This window comes from Marmota marmota, unplaced genomic scaffold (assembly GCF_001458135.2).
Source record: "Marmota marmota marmota unplaced genomic scaffold, marMar, whole genome shotgun sequence".
In the NCBI taxonomy this organism is placed as follows: Eukaryota; Metazoa; Chordata; class Mammalia; order Rodentia; family Sciuridae; genus Marmota; species Marmota marmota.
Window position 1 is genome coordinate 10,346,195 of NW_026000283.1, and position 21,222 is coordinate 10,367,416.

The 21,222-nt window shown below is 42.2% G+C and overlaps 1 protein-coding gene across 7 annotated transcripts in view; it reads left to right on the top strand.

The window, feature by feature from the left end:
* Septin6 (septin 6) overlaps positions 1-21,222 on the top strand; it is a 73,468-nt gene that overhangs the window by 7,962 nt on the left and 44,284 nt on the right. For all 7 annotated transcript variants that reach the window (XM_048797138.1, XM_048797142.1, XM_048797141.1 and 4 more), the window contains exons 2-3: positions 885-999; positions 9,248-9,443. In XM_048797138.1, the coding sequence (XP_048653095.1) occupies positions 9,277-9,443 (167 nt within the window). In that variant the 5' untranslated portion in view covers positions 885-999; positions 9,248-9,276. The remainder of the gene's footprint in view (positions 1-884; positions 1,000-9,247; positions 9,444-21,222) is intronic.

The following is a 21,222-nucleotide window of genomic DNA, read 5'->3' on the forward strand; positions in this document are numbered from 1 at the left end:
GGTGTACTGGGGAATGAACTCGGGGCACTTTACCACTGAGCCACATCCCCAGCCATATTTTGTATTTTATTTAGAGATAGGGTATTCCTGAGTTTCTCAGCACCTTGCTTTTCCTGAGGCTGGCTTTGAACTTGCGATCTTCCTGCCTCAGCCTCCTGAGCTGCTGGGATTACAGGCGTGTGCCACTGTTCCTGGCTCTAGTTTCTGATTTTATCATGGGGAAACTTTGAGAAGTTAAATAACTTGTCAGAGGCCTCATAGCCAGAAGGTGGCCGACATAGGGCTCTAACTCAAACCTGTCTGATTTCAAAGTCTACGCCCCTTAACCTCTATGCTATGCTGCTTTTATAGGTTCTGGAGAGAGGATTAATTGCTATCTAAGGTTTTGGGGATATTTACTGACTACTTATGCATGTACTAAGCTCATTGCATGTATTAATTAGCATATCTGCATCTCCCAGTCACCTTTAAGATAGGACATATTGTCTCATATGACAGTTGTGGAAAGAAACCAAGTCTCATTGAGGTTACCCAGCTCATAAGCAATTGATTGCAGATTTAACCCAAGTCTGAGAACTTTGGGTGCCAGTGTTCTCTTCCCCTGACCCTACCTTCCCACTCCTGAAAACCCCCCTCTGTAGTTTGCTCTACAAAAGGGGTTGCGGAACTATGGTGATATTCAGCATTGAGCCTAGAAGATGCCTGGGTTCTTGAATACATGACAGGCCATTTTGCTTTGAGGCAGGGAGTACCTGAAAGGACTGAAACCAGGGACCTGGATGGTTATTACTTCCTATCATGGAGAGCATTTGGATGGAGAACTGAGACCCAGATTAATTTTAAGCACATTTTGATTTTTCTCCCTCCTTCCCCTCCCAAATTAGGGTGAAGGTTGCCGAACCGTCCCCCTGGCTGGACATGTGGGGTTTGACAGCTTGCCTGATCAGCTGGTGAATAAGTCAGTCAGCCAGGGCTTCTGCTTCAACATCCTGTGCGTGGGTGAGTATTTCCATTGCAGGAAATTCTATTACAGAATATGGATCCTTAATGGCTGGATGTGGCTTTGCAGGTAATTAGGTTAAATAGTGTGTCATTCAGATCTAGTTGCAAGAGCGTTCCTCTCCCTCCATCCGGCCTTCTTCTCTTATCCATCTGCTTATTTTTGTAAGCAGCCAACTGTAATTACTATGTTTTTCCTTGGCTGGACCAGAATCTGGGGCCATATTTTGGGGGAAACGGAGCTGCGTGAGACCCAGTGGAAATTTTGTAAGGGGGCTGGCTGGCTCCGTTCCTGCTGTCAAGTTCATTTTGACTGCAGAAGACAAGAACCAGGACAGAATGGGGAGGGAGGTGATGGCTGAGGAAAGAAAGAGGCCACCTGCCTACCAGCTGCAGGCAGTGGGTTGAGTCTGTTGGTTCCTTCTGCAGCTTCTCTGTGCTCAGTACAATCTGAGCTCAAGTGCAGGCTCGCATAGCTGCGGGCAAGGTCTTCTGTATCTCTGTCTAGACCTTTAATCTCAACTGTGGGAGCTGCATCTTAGTGTCCCCTCCATATGCTAATCAAGGCACAAAGGGAATTCAGTAATGTTTGTGAAATGAATGGATGGATGAGTTAACTCCATAGCAGCCATTCATTATAGTTCTCAAATAGTTTCTCAGATTAGTTCTTTTGGACCTTACTCTGCAAAGTGAGCAAAGCAAGTAGTGTTTGTATTTTCATGGAACACATGGAGACCCAGAAACTTGGGGAGGATAAAGTGTTTATCTGAGACAACAGAGAAAAAGTGGTTGAGCCATAATATGGATCCATCCCTTATCCCTCCCATTGCTCCTCTAACTGTTGCCAGCCACATCTCTTGAGAACAGGAAAGCACTTTGGAAACCATTGAACACCAATCAAACAAACAAAAGGGACAATAGTTTCTTGATATTCTTAAAAAAATCCCAAATTTGCAAACACAATTGTAGACTATAATTTTCACCCCACAGTGCAGGAAAGTATACCTGCATATTTTCAGTGACTTCCTTAATGATTGTATAAATACCATAATAAAGTCAGTTTTCACACTGGCTGGAACACTCAAACAATTTCGTTAATTGCCTTTTCTTAGTTTTGTATGGAGTGTCTAGGGAACTCGTTCATGTTGTAGATCTGAACCAACACTGAACTGGATATTTTACTCTTTAATGTATTTAAATTTTTTTTTCTCACTAAGTTCATTCTTTTTCCTTGGGCTCTTTATTTTTGCTTCCAATCTGGCCCCAGCCATCTTTTTTTTTTTTTTTTGGTACTGGGGATTGAGCTCAGGGGCACTAGATCACTAAGCCACATCCCCAACCCTATTTTTTTTTTTTTTTTGTATTTTATTTAGAGGCAGGGTCTCACTGAGTGGCTTAGCACCTCACCTTTGCTGAGGCTGGCTTTGAACTTGTGTTCCTCCTGCCTCAGCCTCCCAAGCTGCTGGGATTACAGGTGTGCACCACTGTGCCCAGCCCCAGCACTCTTTTTTCAGGTCACTTTCTGTAAGAATCGCTGCATACTCAAGGACAAATAGAGAACAGCAAAGCCACTTCTGCATCTGAATGACAGGCAGTTAGCTAGGCTCACTCACTTGCTGAATGACTCATTACCACATAGCAGCTTTGGAACCTATGAGATGAAAATATGTGCTTCGTGGAATTATATATCGGGATTTAGGGTCCAGACCGAGGTTATTAACTCTTTAAATGCTGAAAGTCTAACTTATGGGTATATTTAGGTGAGGTCAGGAGAGGGAACAAAATAAATAAAAGTCACAGTGATTGGCATCAAGAGCAAATGCTATCACATTCAATATTAGCACTGCCAAATCTTTATTTAACTAACAAGAGCTCCAATCTTTAGCAGATGATGGACAACTTACTTCACATAATATTGGATTATCAAAATATTTCAGCACAGACGTATCAGATTCCCTTGGCATTTCTCCCAGAGCTCCATATGACCTGTGCTGAGAGATGAGAAGTGAAATGACAGACCCACCATAAGCAACCTTTCAACTAAGCAGTTGGGTGGTCTAGTAAAGCCTTGGGAGGGAGGCCATGTGAATCAGAATGGTTCTTTTTGGCAGAAGTGTAGGGAAATTTGACATGTGGATCACAGCTCCCCTGGGGCTCAGAGGAAGAGGCAGCCAAGCTCAAGACAAAGTGAGTGGGAGAAATAGTACCACCCCCCCCCTTCTGTTTCCTACCTAGACATTGTACAGCTACAACTGCTTCAGTATGTACCTGCTGGGATGGAATCGCTCAAGTGCTGGGATGGTCCCTTCAAGAGGGGAAGGGTGGGAAAGAGGACCCTATCACCTGTAAGGAGTCTCAGGATATGGCTGCCCCAGTATTTCCTATTAGACCTGTAGGTGCAACCATTGGATAGAACAGCTTTGACTGGGTTAATTTCATTCTTCATCCCTGACCCAAAAAAGCCTACGACTCATGCATCTTACTCTCTTGCTGTGCTTATAACCCTGTCATTGCTCAGAGAACCCACAATTTGGACCAAGGTCATAAGTGGCTTAGAGTGGCTCTGAGGCTGCAGTCTCAGCCAGCTATAGTGCTGAGTCCTGCCACTGACTTGGCTAAGAGTCCATAGCTTGGCTGTTGAAGGTGATCTTTCCTCTTGCTTGGGGTGACTGTTGGGTTTACTTCCTTAACGACTGCTATAAAATGATTCATAGAATATGGTCCCCTAAACTATTTTCCTTTCTTTTCTGATAGAGCATTCTCACTATAAAATTATGGTAGTGCTACCTTTGATTATTAACTGAGATCTAGGATATTGTTCACATTATCATTTACTTTGGTGTTGAGCTCTGATTGTAGCCCTATATCCAGCAGAGTAGGCATCCTACATACATATGTGCATATATGTGTGCATATGCATGTGTATATATTGAGATTGAGAGGGCGAGTATTTTTTTGAATCCAGAGCCTAATTTTTATGTCAGGCTACCAATTAATGGCTCCCACAATTATTATTTTGGGCTAGAAACATGGACATGAGAATAATATGACTCCTCTCCAATAGATTTGCTAGGGTTGACAATAATTACTTAGTGGGGTGAAGGTCCCCTCTCCCTACCAAAATTATATACAAATCCCTTGGCTTTGGAAATCTTGAGGATCCCATGATTGTAGATAGAGTACAAGGGCCTTAGAAGAACCACTAGAGCCAGCAAAACAAATGTTCTGGGGCCCATTGCTTTGCACTGCTGGGAAAGGGCCCCAAAGAGATTCATCCATCTAAATGAGCAACAGTAATGGCTGTGAGGAATACAAAGGGTCATAATGATAATATTTACTTTGAAGCTGCTCAGGATTCCAGGCTCAACTGGGTTCTGTCGGACTTGGAAAAAACATACACAAGAGAAGCAGAATTCCAGCTTGCTACAGGAGGAGGGAAAGGGCAGCTAGCATTCTACCTAAGTCAGTGGCCAGTTGTTTCATTCCTGTGTCTCTGGAAAGACATTTGCTCACCTAACAGACTGGCTGCAGTGGTCAACTTTTTTTTTTCTTTTTTGCAATGCTGGGGATTAAACCTAGTGAGCTACATCTCTAGCCCAGCAATGATCAACTTCTTTTTTAAAATTTTTGTACTGAGAATTGAACTACTGAGCCACATCTCCAACCCTTTTTAATATTTTATTTAGAGTCAGGGCCTCTCTGAGTTGCTTGAGTTGCTAAGTCACTGAGACTGGCTTTGAATTTGCCATCCACCTGCCTCAGCCTCCCAAGTCGCTGGAATTACAGGTGTGTGCCACTGTGCCCGGCAATGATCAACTTCTAACAGGCTATTGCAGGGGAAAACATGATGTGGTTTATAGCATCTGTTGATGTTCTTGGTGTTATTACTCCCACCATACCTGATTTTAAGCTACCAACACGACATCACTGCATGTGAGTTTGGGAAAAGATTCAGGAAGCCAGAAGAGCTGGCTTTAACACACCACAGTCTGCCAGGACTCTACAAGATCAGGAAGGAGAAAAGGGCAAGGTCATAAAGCCAGGCATGGCCTTGTCCCTGTCCATAGGCTCCTCTGGCCAACTGGAGTTCCTGAAGCATTTCCTTTTGGACACCTCCCTACTGAACCCAGAGACATTTCTCTTGGTTTAGTCCAACATTCAGAGCTGGAAGCAACTGCAGCTCCATTACAGCAGGGATCGAGGCTATCTTGTTCATTGCTGTAAAACCGTGCCTGGCTTCTATTAGAGGCTTTTAAAATACTTGTCAAATGACTAAATGAACAAACATATTATGCCTTTGGGCCTCATTAGAATATATTGGTTAAAAGCATAGGCTCCAGCGTCAGTCTGCCTAGATGCAAATTCTGGCTCTGCTACTTATTAGTTTGTGACCTTGGACTGTTAATTCCTCCGCATTGTATAGGAAAATAAGATGTGGAGGGGTGGCTGAGAAACTGTAGCTGGTGAGTGGCTTGGCTAATCCATCTGTTAATTGAGGATAAATTGTAGTAGCTTGGGGCTGGAGGTGTAGCTCAGTGGTAAAGCACTTGCCTAGCATGCAAGAAGTCCTGAGTTTGATCTCCAGCACTGAAAAAAAAGAAAAAAGAAAAAAAAATATATAATCTACCTTAAAGACTTGTTGGGAGGAATAAATAAGAAAATATATGGAAGCTGGGGACATAGCTTAGTGGCAGAGCTCTTGCCTGGCATGTGCGAGACTTAGGATTCTATCCTGAGCAATGCAAAAAAGAAAAGAGAATATATGTATTTATTTACAGAAGTGCTTGGCACAGAGTAAGTGCACCATAAACAATAGCTATTATTGTCACTCCAAACTTCTCCTTTTATAGGAAAAGAGACTGGGACTCAGAGAGAGGAAAGGGCCGAGCCAGCTCAGGTCACATGGTAATTTAGTGATAACCTGGATGGGACCTTTCATTTCATAACATGCAGGACTTAATTGCACAAGGTGCCAGAGGGTGCAGATATTAACAGCAACTGAGGAAAGGGGCTAAACTTTTCTTTATCACAGTGGCTTTTAACCAAGGGTGGGGAGATCAACATCAGACTGTCTCAGGGAATATAATTTGAAAAAGCATGTTTCATACTACATGCTTTAAATTAATTTATCAAATTAATTTATTTAAAAAAACTGTTGTTTCTAGAATACTATCTACATTAAGCAACATGAGACAAAATCTTCTTGAATGATGGATACAAGTTAAAAAGGGTTAATAGAGGCTGGGGTTGTGGCTCAGTGGTAGAGTGCTTGCCTAGTATGCGTGAGGCATTGGATTTGATCCTCAGTACCACATAAATATAAAATGAAGATATTGTGTCAACATAAAACTAAAAACTAAAAATATTAATAAACCCTACTATCTACTGTGAGATGCTCTGGGAGGGCTAGGGAAGGAGGGGGCAATGGACCCCTCAGGACTCCTCAGGTTTCCTTCTGGAATTTAACTGCCAAAATCTCATCTTCCTGCAGGGGCTTGGAATCTGCTGACCTGATCCCAGTTAGCAACCTTCCCAATACTGGGCCCAGGGCTTCCATGGGAGGGGACTATATCCTAGGCTCAGCCTGGGTCTGTGCCAGCCACTGAGGGAGAGCCTCCCTCCACCCCCAGGCTCTGATGGTGACCTGGAAGAGAGTACTTGATAGTCACAAAGAGAGCTGGCTTGATTTTCTGCCCTCTTTTCATCTGCATTTATTGTGATTCCCTAGACACCCATGAGTTCTTTTCTTCCAGACCTTCATTGTTTGGTATCTAATTTTCACAACGCTTCTGTGCTGGCAGGCATCTGGGTGGTCATCTCCCTGCTGATCTTCCCTGCTGCCTGCCCTGCCCTGCCCTGCCCTGCCTGGCCCCCATCTCTCCAGCTGTGTAAACAGGGTGGGTCCCTCGTGCTGCAGAGGCCAGGAGTAGGTACTCTTGTGAGTACAGGAAGATTTCTCTTTGAGAATTCTTGGGATGTGGGAGCCAGCCAGCCCACCATGGGTGCTAGGGAGACGGGACCTATCATTGTCTAGGAGCTGCAGAGCATTCAGCAAGGAGCTCATGGGACAGAAGAGGGGGTGGGAGAGGGGTGGACATGGAAAATTCATTAGGCAGGTACAAAGATAGGCTAAAATGTACCTCAAACCTCAGTCCCCAGAGGGGAGGGAACTTAGAATGAGGCAGCCACCCTTTCGTTCCCACCTCAGAGGTGCTGGCCTCATTTCCGGTTGAGCTACATCCATACATTGGATAGCGTGGGAGTGCTATTTTCTGCTGCTTGCCCAATTCTGCTGCCTCCCATGGCAAAGACCCCACCTTCCCAATTTTCCTTGGGGCCTCAAAACTAACCTGTTCCTTTAGGGGAGGAAAACAAAGGGGCCTCTTTTTGGAGAGTCTTTGATGCTAATGGGTATAGCAGAGACCCTGCCTGGAAACATGATCAGTGTGAGCAGCTTTTTCTGCACCCCTGGCAATCCACCATATTAGTCAGACCTGGCTATGAAATTGGGCTGGGGATCCGATAACTAGGCTGAATTGAATGTTCTTGTTCTATCTTTCTTTCCGCCATCCCCATTGAAAGCTTGCATCATAGACACTTTTAAAAGCACCTCCTGCATTTCATAGCTTATTATTCAGCAAAGATGCAAAGCTAGACACACCCAGAGGGTGGAGAGGAGATGGAGCATTTTTGGTTTCCAATCATGCAGCTCTAACCCAAGCCCAGGACGTCTTGCAAATGTGTGCTGTTGGTCCCAAGGGGAGATCTGCCAGGCCAGAATGTGCCCAGTATAAACTCGCTTCAGACTGTGAGGAGAAGTCAGAGCTCGCCCTCCCCCAGGTTGGGGAGGTAGATGGAAAGAAGTGGGACGATGCTAGCAAAGTAATAGGGTGGTGTTAGGTGTTCAAAGGGCACTTCCAGTAATTAAATACTGGCTTTTATTCCTGGGATTCCTGAATTGTTTGGGGTGAGGTGGGGGAACAAAATACAGTCTGGATCCATGGAGATTATAAGTGGTTTTAGTGCTTAACCCTGCTTATGGCTTCATATCAGATTCCTGCCTAAACCCCATTTTACCAACTTCCCCCACAGCTTATGGCTTCTTGTGATGTCTCATTCCCTAAAGGTGTCTTGGCTTGAGGTAGCAGCTTGATATCCCCCAGTCTCCCAGGAGTAACCTTTCTGCACCTTTACCAGTCTGCCATAGCCCTTCCCCCTTCATCTCCCTAGTGTGAAATTCAAGACTTTTGGAATTCCAATGGCTTAATTTGTTAGTATCCCACAGACTGTTAGTTAAAGAAATAAGTGGCTGGTTTATTTGATATTTAAGGAGAATAATAATTTGTGGCCTGTGAAGTTCCCTCTCCATTAGCTAAAAATTGTCTTACTGAAAGCTCAACCTGGCTGGGAGGATGGTAAAGCCAAGGAAAGATCCACAGTCTCCCCACCCCACCGGGAGACACATCCAGGACACCCACAGAGCTCTGGGCCTCTCTGGGAGATGAGGCAGACAGAGTCTGGGCAGGGAGGATATTTGTTTGACAAGGTATTGTGTTCCTTTAAAAAAAAATTAAAATAATCTTTTAGTTTTTATTATAAAAACAATAGCTGGGAGCTGTGGTGCATGCCTGTCATCCCAACAATTTGGGAGGCTGAGACAGGAGGATTGCCAGTTTGATGCCAGCCTGGACAGTTTAGCAAGACTCTGTCTCAAAATTAAAAACAAAAGGGCTGGGGGAATAGTTCTCTGGTAGAATGACCTGGGTTCAATCTCCAGTACCAAAAGAAAAAAAAATTTACACATGTTCCACTTAGACAACTTGGAAAATACAGAAAAGCATAAAGAAATGAAAACCACACATAATCCCACCACCTGGAGAAAACCATAGGTAAGAGTAAGAGTCTATTGTATTTCTGTCCAGCCCTTTTCTAGGGATAACAATCTCTCTCCATCTGTGCCTATGGCATTACTTTTTCTGATTATAAAATATATACTTAAGATAAAAATTTCAAATAACAGGAAAAAAGAATAAAATGAAAATTCCCCCAATTCCACTATTGTGAAATGACTATTCTTGTTATGGGGCACATTCCTTTAGGTCTTTTTGATGTAACTGAGCTCATACAGTCTATGTACTTCTATTTATTGTTCACTTGCTATTTTGTCATGTTTATTTCCCATGTTAATAAGTAGATATTTGCATAATCACTGTGTGAATGGACCCTAATTTATTCTTTCAATTTTCAGGAGAGACAGGTTTGGGCAAGTCCACCCTCATGGATACCCTGTTCAATACCAAGTTTGAGGGGGAGCCAGCCACCCACACGCAGCCTGGTGTCCAGCTCCAGTCCAATACCTACGACCTCCAAGAGAGCAATGTGGGGCTGAAGCTCACAATTGTTAGCACAGTAGGCTTTGGGGACCAGATCAACAAGGAAGACAGGTAAGGAAGGCAGTGAGTGGGGTGGGAAGGTTGGTGGGGGTGAGGCACAAGGAGGAACGTCTTGGGCGTCTTGGAGAAAGCATACATGCTGGGGCCCAGCCTCTTTCAGAATGGAGTGGGCAGATGGCAGGCCCCTCACAAGCACTGCCCCTGTCCACGGTCCTTATCTATAGTAACTGTTCCACTCCATATGCTTTGCCAAAGGAAGAATGTTTTCCCAGTGTATGGGGTGGAGTTCTCGATGCCATTTAGCAAACATTTATGGAGCTCCTACCTTGTGCCAGGTACCGCTGTGCTCTGACAATCTGAAAAGGAATAACTTTGTCTCTGCCCTTGAGGTGCACATGGGCAAGACCAGTTTTAAGCAAATAATTTCCATGCAGAATGGTATGTTCTGTAAAGGACAGGGTACAGAGAGGTAAAGGACAAGTTTCAGTGAGACCACAAAGGTGAGAACAGTTCCATGTGGGAAGGTCAGGCAACAGAGGATGTGCTCCCTCTTCTGTCTCTTGAAGGAGAAACTGCTTTGCCAGACAAGCAAGGATTGGGGGAGAAGGGCATTCCAGGCCGAGGTAACTTTGTGCAAAGGTAAAGTGATGCAGAGGATTCTTATATATTCTAGGGAACTGCAGCTTGCTCTGTTTGGCTAGACAGAGGCAAAGTAACTGTGAAGCTGATGAAGCTTAAGCTTCACAGCCCTCACATCACAGGCCCCTTCCAAGGCCCTGTGACTAATTTTTACTCATAGGGTTGTATTATTATTCTTGGAGGGCCCTTTAAATTGTGTAAACATAGGGCCCTTCAAACCCTGGGTCTGCCCTTGGGCTACCAGTTTGGAGTGAACTAGAGAAAAATAGGGGAAATGAACCTGAAGAAGAAAGTGGGTGCCAGATCCCAAAGGGAGTTATAGAAAGTACAAATGTGGTGCCATAGATTTTTTAAAGTATATTTTTATTTATAGATGTACACAATACTTTTTATTTATTTTTATGTGGCGCTGAGGATTGAACCCAGTGCCTCATATGTGCTAAGCAAGCACTGTGCCACTGAGCTACAGCCATAGCCCCTGTTGCAAGCTTTTAAGAAGTAGATTGAGCCAGGTGTGGTGGCACACACTAGTAATCCTAGTGGCTCAGAAGGATCATGAATTCAAAGTCAGCCTTAGCAACAGCAAGGAGCTAAGCAACTCAGTGAGACCCTGTCTCTAAATAAAATACAAAATAGGGCTGGGGATGTGGCTCAGTGGTCCAGTGGTTAAGTGCCCCTGGGTTTAATCCCCAGTATCAAAAAAAAAGAGAGAAGTAGAATGATGTAGTCTGATTGGCCTTTGAAACAAGTCCCTTGGGATAATATGAAGAAATATTAGGGGACTGTTGTACCAATGAGTTTGAGGCAAAGGGGAAATAGTTGCTGAGGTAGGGAACAGGAGAAAGATTTGATAAACATTGAATAGGTAAAATTAAAGGAACTTGATAGAAATTTGATGTGGGGTTGTGAAGGGAAAAGAAGAATTTAGAATGAGGCCTGAATTTCTGGCTTTGGAGACTAGATAAATGGTGGTGGTATTCATAAGATAGGGAAGATTAGAGAGCCAGGTTTTAAGATAATTAGTTATATATTCAGTTTAGACATGTTCAGTTTGACCTTTCTGTGGAATATCCAGATACATTATAGCCTTCAGTGTTAAGCAGTATACAGAGTTGGAGGTCCAAAGAGAGTCTAGGCTGGAAATATAGATTTGGCTTACCAGGGTGTATGTGTTACGTTCCAACAGTAGACATGTGTAAGATTGCCCGGAAATCAGAGTGGAGCTAGAAGGATGCTGGGCTAAAGACTAAAAAATCCTTAGGAGTTTCAGTTTTTACAGATAAAGGAAAAGACCCTGAAAGGGGGCAAAACAGGAGAGGTAGGAGGAGAGCTGGGTGAGAATGAACGATTCGAGAATGTGTGTGAGTGAGGGGTGGGGTGACACTTAGTGATGAGGGCTAGGGTCTGGTAGAGGGTATGGGTTGGGCACCATCTGGTTTTAACCAGAAGTCATGTGGCTATCACATGTGCTCATCTCAGAAAAGATAATTTATCATTTTGAGTAGTACCTGCTCATCTTTTGAGGATTCTCTTGCTTCTTAGGTGAACTGTATCTTAAATTCTCCTGTTTCTCCCTTAAAGCTACAACAGCCATACTCCTGTCCTTACACTGAATAAATAGACATAGCTTCTTAAAATTGGAGTGAATTCTGTTTTGCATTTAAAATTCTAAAAGAAGGACACATCTGTTTTTTTACAGGCTTGTTTATTGTGCATTAATCTTCTTTGGTTGAGAATAAATTAGACCCAGAGGGAAAGGGGATATTTGGGTCACAATCTTGAGTGCTTAATCTCAGGGCAGATTTTTTAGGAACTCCTTAATTAAACTCTTTCCTTCCTTCCTTCTTTTTTTTTTGGTGGGGAGGGGGTTAGGGATGCTCAGCTACTGAGCTACATACTCAGCCCATTTTATTTTTTTTATTTTGAGACAGGTCCTCATTAAGTTGCTGAGGCTAGCCTTAGACTTGCAATCCTCCTGCCTCAGCCTCCTGAGTTGCTGTGATTACAGTCATGCACCATGTCACCCAGCTCAATTAAATTTCTCACAGTTCTTTCAGTTACATGTGTATCTAACAGTGGACAATGCCTTAATAATGATGGCTTAAAAGGGCTGAATGGATACTGCCCCTTAGAGGCTAATATCCTTTCATTATATTTTTTAAAAATTCTTATTTTCCCTGATTATAAATATGATACATACTCATAAAAATCAAACTAAACAAAATCAAGTATGTAGAAATGAAAAGCTTCCCTGAATTTGGGGAAGCAGGGTGGAAAGAGTTACAGGGATTTGTAATAAAAAGCAGTGTTTTGTACATGCCACCAGGGCCATTTTAGCACAGATATGTCAGTGCAGCTGCATTGAAACAGTGCATCAGAATGCCCTGCTTTATCCAGGGTACATGCTTAAGATGGGAAGAGCAGCAACTAAGACTGGATCCTTGGAAAGCTACCATTTAAAGAATGCTGGAACCACACACAGTGGTGCACGCCTGTAATTCCAGCTACTCTGGAGGTTGAGGCAGGAAGATCCCAAGTTTGAATTGTGGCAATTTGGCAAGACCCTATCTCCAAATAAAAGAATCAGTGGTAGAGAGCCCCTGGGTTTAATCCCCAGTACCCCCCACCCCCAAAATGGTGGAGACTGCAAAGATAGGCTGGAGATGGGGTGCCTAGGAACTTACTAGGCTTTGCTGTCAGACAGACCTGGGTTCAAATCCCCTATTGTCATATTACCCAAGGACCTGGAGCAAGGAACTTAAATTTATAGTCTCAGTTTTCAAATCACCTGTAAAGTGGGGATGATGATGATAATAATCCTTACCTTAGAGGGCTATGATGAAGCATGCTTGACATGTATGGCATAAAAAATACTTAAACAGTGCCTGACTCTGAGTAACTACCTATGAACACAGGTATTGTTAAGATCATGATTTTTTTTGGTAGTACTGGGGATTGATTCCAGAGGTGCTTTACTACTAAGCTACATCCTCAGCCCTTTTTATTTATTTATTTATTTTATAATTTTTTTTTTAGAGAGAGAGAGAGAGAATTTTTTAATATTTATTTTTTTAGTTTTCAGCGGACACAACATCTTTGTTTGTATGTGGTGCTGAGGATCGAACCCGGGCCGCACGCATGCCAGGCGAGCGTGCTACTGCTTGAGCCACATCCCCAGCCCCCCATTTTATTTTTTATTTGGAGATAAGGTCTTCCTAAGTTGCTGAAGCTGGCTTCAAACTTGTGATCCTCCTCTCAGCCTCCCAAGTTGCTGGGATTATAGGTATGTGCTACTGCACTCAGTTCTGACCATGATTTTTATTGATAGAGGAATGGAGGGGGGTATTATGTAGCATATGGGAGAGAATTATTAACCAGGAAAATAAGAACCAAAGAGTTTTCTTATTTTGATAATATGAAAAGTTTGGCAATATGAAGGTCATTAGTACATGTAGCAGTAATCATTCCAGGGGAATTGTAGATATAAGCTAGATTTCCATGATTGCTGAGTGAAAGTGAAGTAAGGATATGAAGACATCAGGATAGCAAAAAGAAGAATAGAACAAAAAATTGAGTCCAAGATCAGATCCATATTTACATGGAAATTTAGTATATGTAAGTAAGCAGGCAAAGAATGGACTATTAAAAAAAATGATGCAGGGAAAACAGGTCATCTATTTAGAAAAAAACAAAATGAGACCCTCTCACACAAACATTATCCACAAAAATAGATTCCTGTTGGACTAAAAACAAATTCTAAAAATGTAGGGAGAAAAAAAAGTAAGGAGAAAATGTCGGAGAATATTTTTATAACTTTGAGGGTAGAGAAGTCTTTTCCAGGCATGATACAAAACCCAAAAGTCATAGAAGAAAAGACAAATGTAAATTCATTAAAAAAATACTTTTCGTTATTTTTTAATTATTATTATTTTTTTAGTACTGGGGATTGAGCCCAGGGACTTTTAAACACTGAGCCCCATCCTCAGTTCTTTTTATTTTTATTTTAAGACAGGGTCTCACTAAGTTGCTTAGGGCCTTGCTAGCTGAGGCTGATCTGAGTTCCTTCTGCCTCAGCCTCCTGAGCTGCTGGGATTATACTCAGGGAATCACACATGCTAGGCAAGTGCTTTACCAGTGAACCACATCCCCAGCCTAGTACTTTTATATATCATAAATAAAATTAAAAACAAGCTAGAGATGGGGCAAAAATATTTGCAACCCACATAATAACACAAATAATTTTTCTAAAATGTAAAAGGAACTTATACAATTCAATGAGAAACAAACTATTAATTGACAAAGGGAAATACAAATGACCAATCAACAGGTAAAATGATGCTCATTCAATTTCCCCAGTGATTTAGGGAAATGCAAAATAAAACAATGACATTTTTTTATCCATCAGATTTGCAAAAATAAAAGATGGCATAACATCCCCTATCAAAAAGTAATTTCATTCATGTTTGTGGGAGTGTAAATTGATGCAGAATTTTTGGAGGGCAAATTTGGCAGTATGTATTAAAATTAAAAATGTGAATAATTTATGACCCAACAATTCCACTTTTAAGTGTACAGAAGAACAATTGCACAGGTTCATTAGAAGCATACAAAAAGGATGTTCACTGCAGCATTGGTGACCAGGTTTAAAGAAAACTTAAAGATTCTAATTTCCATCAATAGTGCAATTAAATGAACTATATAGTTCAGCCATATTATGGGATTGTCAACTTTTTTTTTTTGTAGTAGGGGTTGAACTCAGGGGCACTCAACCACAGAGCCACAACCTCAGCCTTATTTTGTAATTTATTTAGAGACAACATCTCTAGGAGTTGCTTAGCGCCTCCCCATTGCTGAGTCTGGCTTTGAACTCGGGGATCCTCCTGCCTGAGACTCCCTAGTCTCTGGGATTACAGGCATGTATCACCACGCCCAACCAAACTATGAGATTGTATTTGGCAGTTTAAAAGAATGAGGTAGATCCTATGTACTCACATGGGTAGAGCTCCAGGTCAAACAACCCACACATCTCTTTTTTTTTTTTTCAGGTACTGGGGATTGAACTCAGGGGCACTGGAACACTGAGCCACATCCCCAGCCCTTTTTTGTAATTTATTATGAGACAGGGTCTCACTGAGTTGCTTAGGGCCTTGCTAAGATGCTGAGGCTGGCTTTGAACTCACAATCATCCTGCCTCAGCCTTCCAAGCCTCTGGGATTACAGGCATGTGCCACTGCGCCCAGCTCTTTCTTTTTCTTTTTTTGTACCAGTGATTGAACCCAGATGTTCTTAACCACTGAGCCACATCCCTAGCCATTTTGATTTTTATTTGAGACAGGATCTCACCAAATTTCTTAGGGCCTTGCTAAGTTGCTTTGAACTCGTGATCCTCCTGGCTTAGCCTCCTGAGCTGCTGGGATTACAGTTGTGCACCACTGCACCTAGCTACATCTCTCTTTTTCTGTATTTAAATGCATAGAAAAGGTCTGGAAGGATAATCAACAGACTGAAAACAGTGATTACTCCGAGGCAGGGAGAACATATACATGTATCGCTTGCATAATTAAAAATAAATTAAAAAGAATGAAGTTTTCCAAAAGGAAACAGATAAAGTGGGTGTAGACTGTTCATTTAAAAAGCTTGTCTGAGCTGGAAAAAAAGAGGAGATAAGGCAGTGTGTAGGAGACAGGGAGGTGAGGGGTGACTCCTGAGAGTGGAAGAGATGATGAGTGCTTAAGCAGGAACAGAAACTTTGAGGATTTGAGGGAAAACATCCACAAGACTTAGTAATAACCAAGTTGGTGTGGAGGATCTAGTTCAGTTTATCAATTACTAAATGTTTGCTACCTGCCAGGTATACTATAAGGTGCCAGGTATACTATAAGGTGCCAGAGATGGGAAGAAATAAGGCAGTCTGTAGTCAAGGAGCTTGAGGCTCAGTGGGAGGGATAAATATGCATAATGTCGTTTGTATAGTAACAAAGGAAATGTGGAGGGCGACTGTGGGAAGAGAAAGGGCAGCAACTGGCCAAGCCTGGTGGTGGGATTATTTGGTGTGGGTGGCTGGGAGGAGAGAGCAGGTGATCAGGAAAGGCTGAGTTAAGTCTTAAAGTCTTGCAGGATGAGTACAGATAACCAACTGGCATACATTGGGTATTTGGTACATATTTGTTGAGTGGATGAATGAAAGAAATATACATTGGTGGGGAAAAAAAAAGAGAATACCAAAGGTATTAGCCAGGCACACGCCTGTAATCTCAGTGGCCCAGGAGGCTGAGACAGGAGGATTGTGAGTTCAAAGCCAGCCTTAGTAATTTAGCAAGGCCCTAAGCAACTTAGTGAGACCCTGTCTCATAATAAAATACGAAATAGGGCTGGGGATGTGGCTCAGTGGTTGAGTGCCTCTGAGTTCAACACCTGGTACCAAAACAAACAAAAAAACCCTAAAACAAAAATACTCCCCAAACTGAGAGTATCCATTGTCTGTGTTAACTAGCATGCTGCTGTGGATAGAAAACACTCTACAATGTCTTGAGGGGTGAATGAGACATTTCAAAAAAATTGAGTTGGTTGTTCTTTCAGGAAATTTCCACTAAATATTTATTAAGTACCTATTGTATGCCAGACAGACCCTGTGCTAGGTACAGAAGACAAACTTGATGACATGGGGGAGGAATTGGAGAGGCTCTGTATAAATTGCAGATTCTGATCCTTTGGGTCTGGATTGAGGTCCCATGAGTCTACATTTCTAACCAGCTCTCCATTGATGTGGGTGTTGCTAGCCCAAAGACCATGTTCTGAGTGGCAAAGGTATAGACAATTTTTTTTTGAATCATGGTATAGGAGTTTCATAAGGCCCAGTGGAGTCTGTTTGGAAGGAGCAGAACTCCAGGAAAAGGAGTCCACTGCAGATAGCAGAATAGGGATGTATGTAGAGGAAAGAACAAAAGCGTGCAAGAGTGGGGAGAGGGTGAATTGGCTGTTGTCACTTTTGGCACTGTTCCAGTAGATCAGACCATGTGGTCTCTTGGCTTTCGTGTCTAAGATGGTTGTGTCGGAGTACAGTGTCTGTGACCAGGCCATCAGGGGCAACTTTGATAGTTGTGTTTGCAGAGGACATGGGCACAAGGGAGAAGGAAGAGATTTAATATTCCATGTCTAGGAAATATGATAGGAAGATGGTAATGATTGAGGCCATGGGAATAAGTAAGACTACCCAGGGACATCGTGCATATAATAATATGTAGGAGGACAGCAGAAGATAAAATCTCAGGCCAAGAATTTAGCCAAGGCAAGTGAGAAAGAATAGATATAGATGTAAGAAGAGGCAATGATATCAGTGAAGTTGAGGGACAGTATTTTAATAAAAAACATTTAAGAAGGATCAATATTACCAAGAAAGAGACAGGAGGATTGTGAGTTCAAAGCTAGCCTTAGTAACTTAGCAAGGCCCTAAGCAACTTAGTGAGACCCTGTCTCATAATAAAATACAAAATAGGGCAAGAAAGGTGACAATTGAAAAATATTGAGAGGTAACTTAAAAGGAGGAAAAGTTTGAGAGCTGGGTGTGGTGGCACACACCTGTAATCTCAGTGGCTCCGGAGGCTGAGGCAGGAGGATTTCAAGTTCAAAGCCAGCCTCAGCAAGAGCAAGGCACTAAACAACTCTGCGAGACCTTGTCTCAAAATAAAATACAAAAAAGTGCTGGGGATGTGGCTCAGTGGTTAAACACCCCTGGGTTCAATCCCTAGTTACCCTCCACCCAAAGAGGAGGAAAAGTTTGTTTTGGCTCATGGTTTCAGAAATTTCCGTCTGTTAGTTTTGTTGCTTTGGGGCCTGTGGTGAGGCAGAACATCACAGCCCAAAGTGCATGGTGGAGAAAAGCTGATTACCTCATGGTGGCCAGGAAGCAAAGAGAGAGAGGAAGGGATTCCCAACATCCCCTTCAAGGGCACACTCCTATGACCTAACTTCTTTCCCCTAAGCCCCACTGCCTACTGGTTTCATTACATCCCCAAAGTGTCACAGGCTGGCACTCATACCTTTAGCAAAAGGGCCTTTGGGGTCATTTAAGAATCAAACAGCCAGGTGTGGTGGTGCATGCCTATAATCCCAGCAGCTCTCAAGGCTGAGGCAGGAGGATATCAAGTTCAAACCCAGCCTCAGCAAAAGGGAGGTTCTAAGCAACTCAGCGAGACCATGGTCTCCATAAATAAAATACAAAATAGGGCTGGGGATGTGGCTCAGGGGTCGAGTGCCCTTGAGTTCAATCCTTGGTACCCCCCTCCAAAAAATAGAAAAAGGAAAAGATTCAAACCATAACAAACGGAATATTTAGGCAGACAACTGAAAAGATTTAAACAAATGGTAGTTCTATAGGTAGCCAATTTCAAAATAAACAATCCAGAAAGCTTTAGACTTATAAATCAACAATAACCACTTAGAAAGCATTATGGAACAGAAGACCCGATTCACAGAGAAAAAAATTCCTTACTATACCCTACCCACAAGACCATACATAATGTGGCTCCTGCCACCTTTCTTGGCTTTATCTCCTACTATTCTTTCCTGCTGTTGTCAGGTGAATTTCACATAACAAAATTAACGATTCAAGTGAATAATCCATTGCCATTTAATGCATTGACAACCATCATCACTATGTATTGTGCAGCCACCAGCTCTATCTAGTTCCAAAACCTTTTCCGCACCCTGAAAGGAAACTCATTAATCAGTAATTCCCTATCCCCATCTGCCTCAGCCCCTGCTAACTACTATTCGATTTCCTGTCTTTATGAAATTGACTAGTCTAGGTGCCTCATACAAGTGGAGTCTTACAGTATTTTTCCTTGTGTCTGGTTATTTCATTTAGCATAATGTCTTTAAGGTTCATCCATGTGATAGCGTTATTAGATTTTTTTGTATGGCTGGTGATGACCTGTTATGTGAATAGTTATATGAGAGAGCCATGGAAAGATCCAGAAGAAGAGCATTCCAAGTAGAAGGAATAACAAATGTCATCTTTATAGCTCAAGTATCACATCCTCAGAGGAGTCTTCCTTGGTCACTGTATTTATTTATTTATAAATATTTTTATTATTTTAAAAATATTTTTTAGTTGTTAATGGACTTTATTGTCTTTATTTTTATGTGGTGCTGAGGATAAAACCCAGTGCCTCACATGTGCTAGGTGAGCACACTACCACTGAGCCACAACCCCAGCCCCACCTTTATTTTATTATACTTATTTTTTTATGCAGTGCTGAGGATCGAACCCAGTGCCTCACAAGTGCTAGGCAAGCACTCTACTGCTGAGACACAACCCCAGCTCTGGTCACTGTATTTAAAATAGCCAAACCTCCAGTTGCTTTTTATTTCAATGTCAGATTTTAGTGTGTTCGTATAGCATTTCACTATCTGAAATGAATAAGAAATATTGTCTAGATCAGAGGCTTTTTTGTACCCTTGGTCCTTTTAGTAATCTGGTATGGCCTTTGGGCTCATTCTCAAACTAAGAATTTTAAATGCTTAAAGTATATCAGTTGTATTGAACAAACAGTTACCAAACTATATTGAAATGATGATTTAGTAACCCATGTGTTTCTTTATTAATTTCTGAAATAATATCTATATACAGCCTTATTGGTTATCAGAACTGAGGAGTTGTGATGAATATAAATGCTATCTTAAGGTACTTGCAACCACTGGAATAGGAATTATAAACAGTGATTTCTACTGGTTATGAAATCACAGATACTGCAAAATATTACTGCAGATTGTTACCTACATTTAGTTAGACATTAGTGATAAGATGTATTTTCTTTTTTATATTTATTTATCTTTTTAGTTGTAGTTAGACACAATACCTTTATTTTATCTATTCATATGTGGTGCTGAGGATCGAACTGAGGGCTCTGCACATGCTAGGTGAGTGCTCTACTGCTGAGCCACAACCCCAGCCCATAAAATGTATTTTTCTTCCTATCCAAGTTCATGGATCCTCTAAATTCTAGCCATAGACCCTTGGAGGCTGGGGGACCCCAGGTTAAGAACTCATTTTTTTTTTTTTTTTTTGTACCCGGGATTGAACTCAGGAGCANTTTTTTTTTTTTTTTTTTGGTACCAGGGATTGAACTCAGGAGCACTGGATCACTGAGCCACATCCTCAGCCCTATTTTGTATTTTATTTAGAGACAGGATCTCTCACCGAGTTGCTTAGGGTCTCACTTTTTGCTGAGGCTGGTTTTGAACTCATTATCCTCCTGCCTCAGCCTCCCCAGCCTCTGGGATCACAAGCGTGAGCCACCACACCTGTTAGAACTCATGTTTTATAAGGGAAAATATGAAGTGTAGTGATGAGGAGAGGCAGAGTCTGTTGGAGCTGGGTTTTGTTGGAAGTGGAAGAGATCATAGATCAGGAAATAAAGAGCTAGAAGAAAGATGCTCTCTCTGTTCATCCATGAAACTTGAGTGTGGGACATGTAGAAATGTCCAATTGAGAAGGATATGAGAAAAGTGTCATTTTTGAAAGACTGTCAGCTACCACTTAGAGGAAGGAAGTAGTTGATGAGGAGTTTGCCTATGGGAATAAGGATTTTGTTAACCATGGCAATGAGCACAGGGAAGCGTGGGGCAGAGATGACCACCTTGGGAAGATGAGCCACTGGGGGTGGGTTTGAGGGAGTGCAGAGCGGTTGGTGGAACCTTTACTATATTCCAGATAGTAGGCTAGACACTGAGGATGCAAAGATAATTAAGACAAAGATGAATCACCCATGTCAGATTCCTTTAAACCAAATCCTGGTGGTTGATTGGTTGGTTGGGCTGGTCTGATCCATGTACCTTTTCATAATCTGAGAGCCAGAAGCAATGGTTGTAAGATGGGCACAGGATATCACTAGAGATTCATGGGGGGAAAAGCTAAAAAAAAAATCCTACTCTTTTTCTTTCCTCTGTTTCCTTTTATGAAGGAAAAGATGCTGTAAAAAAAAAAGAAAGAATGAGAAAAAAAGGTTATGTAATTGAGAAAAAGATGAAGCAGTGCCATGATCAGATAATTCAGACCAGCCAATCATCTAAAAATGAGATAAGCCTAGGGAATGCATCCTTCATCCTCACTTGAAATTCTCCTGGAATCTTCTAAGGATCTCTGCTGCCAAGAGATCCTTTGATGCTATTACCCTTCAGAACTGTGTTG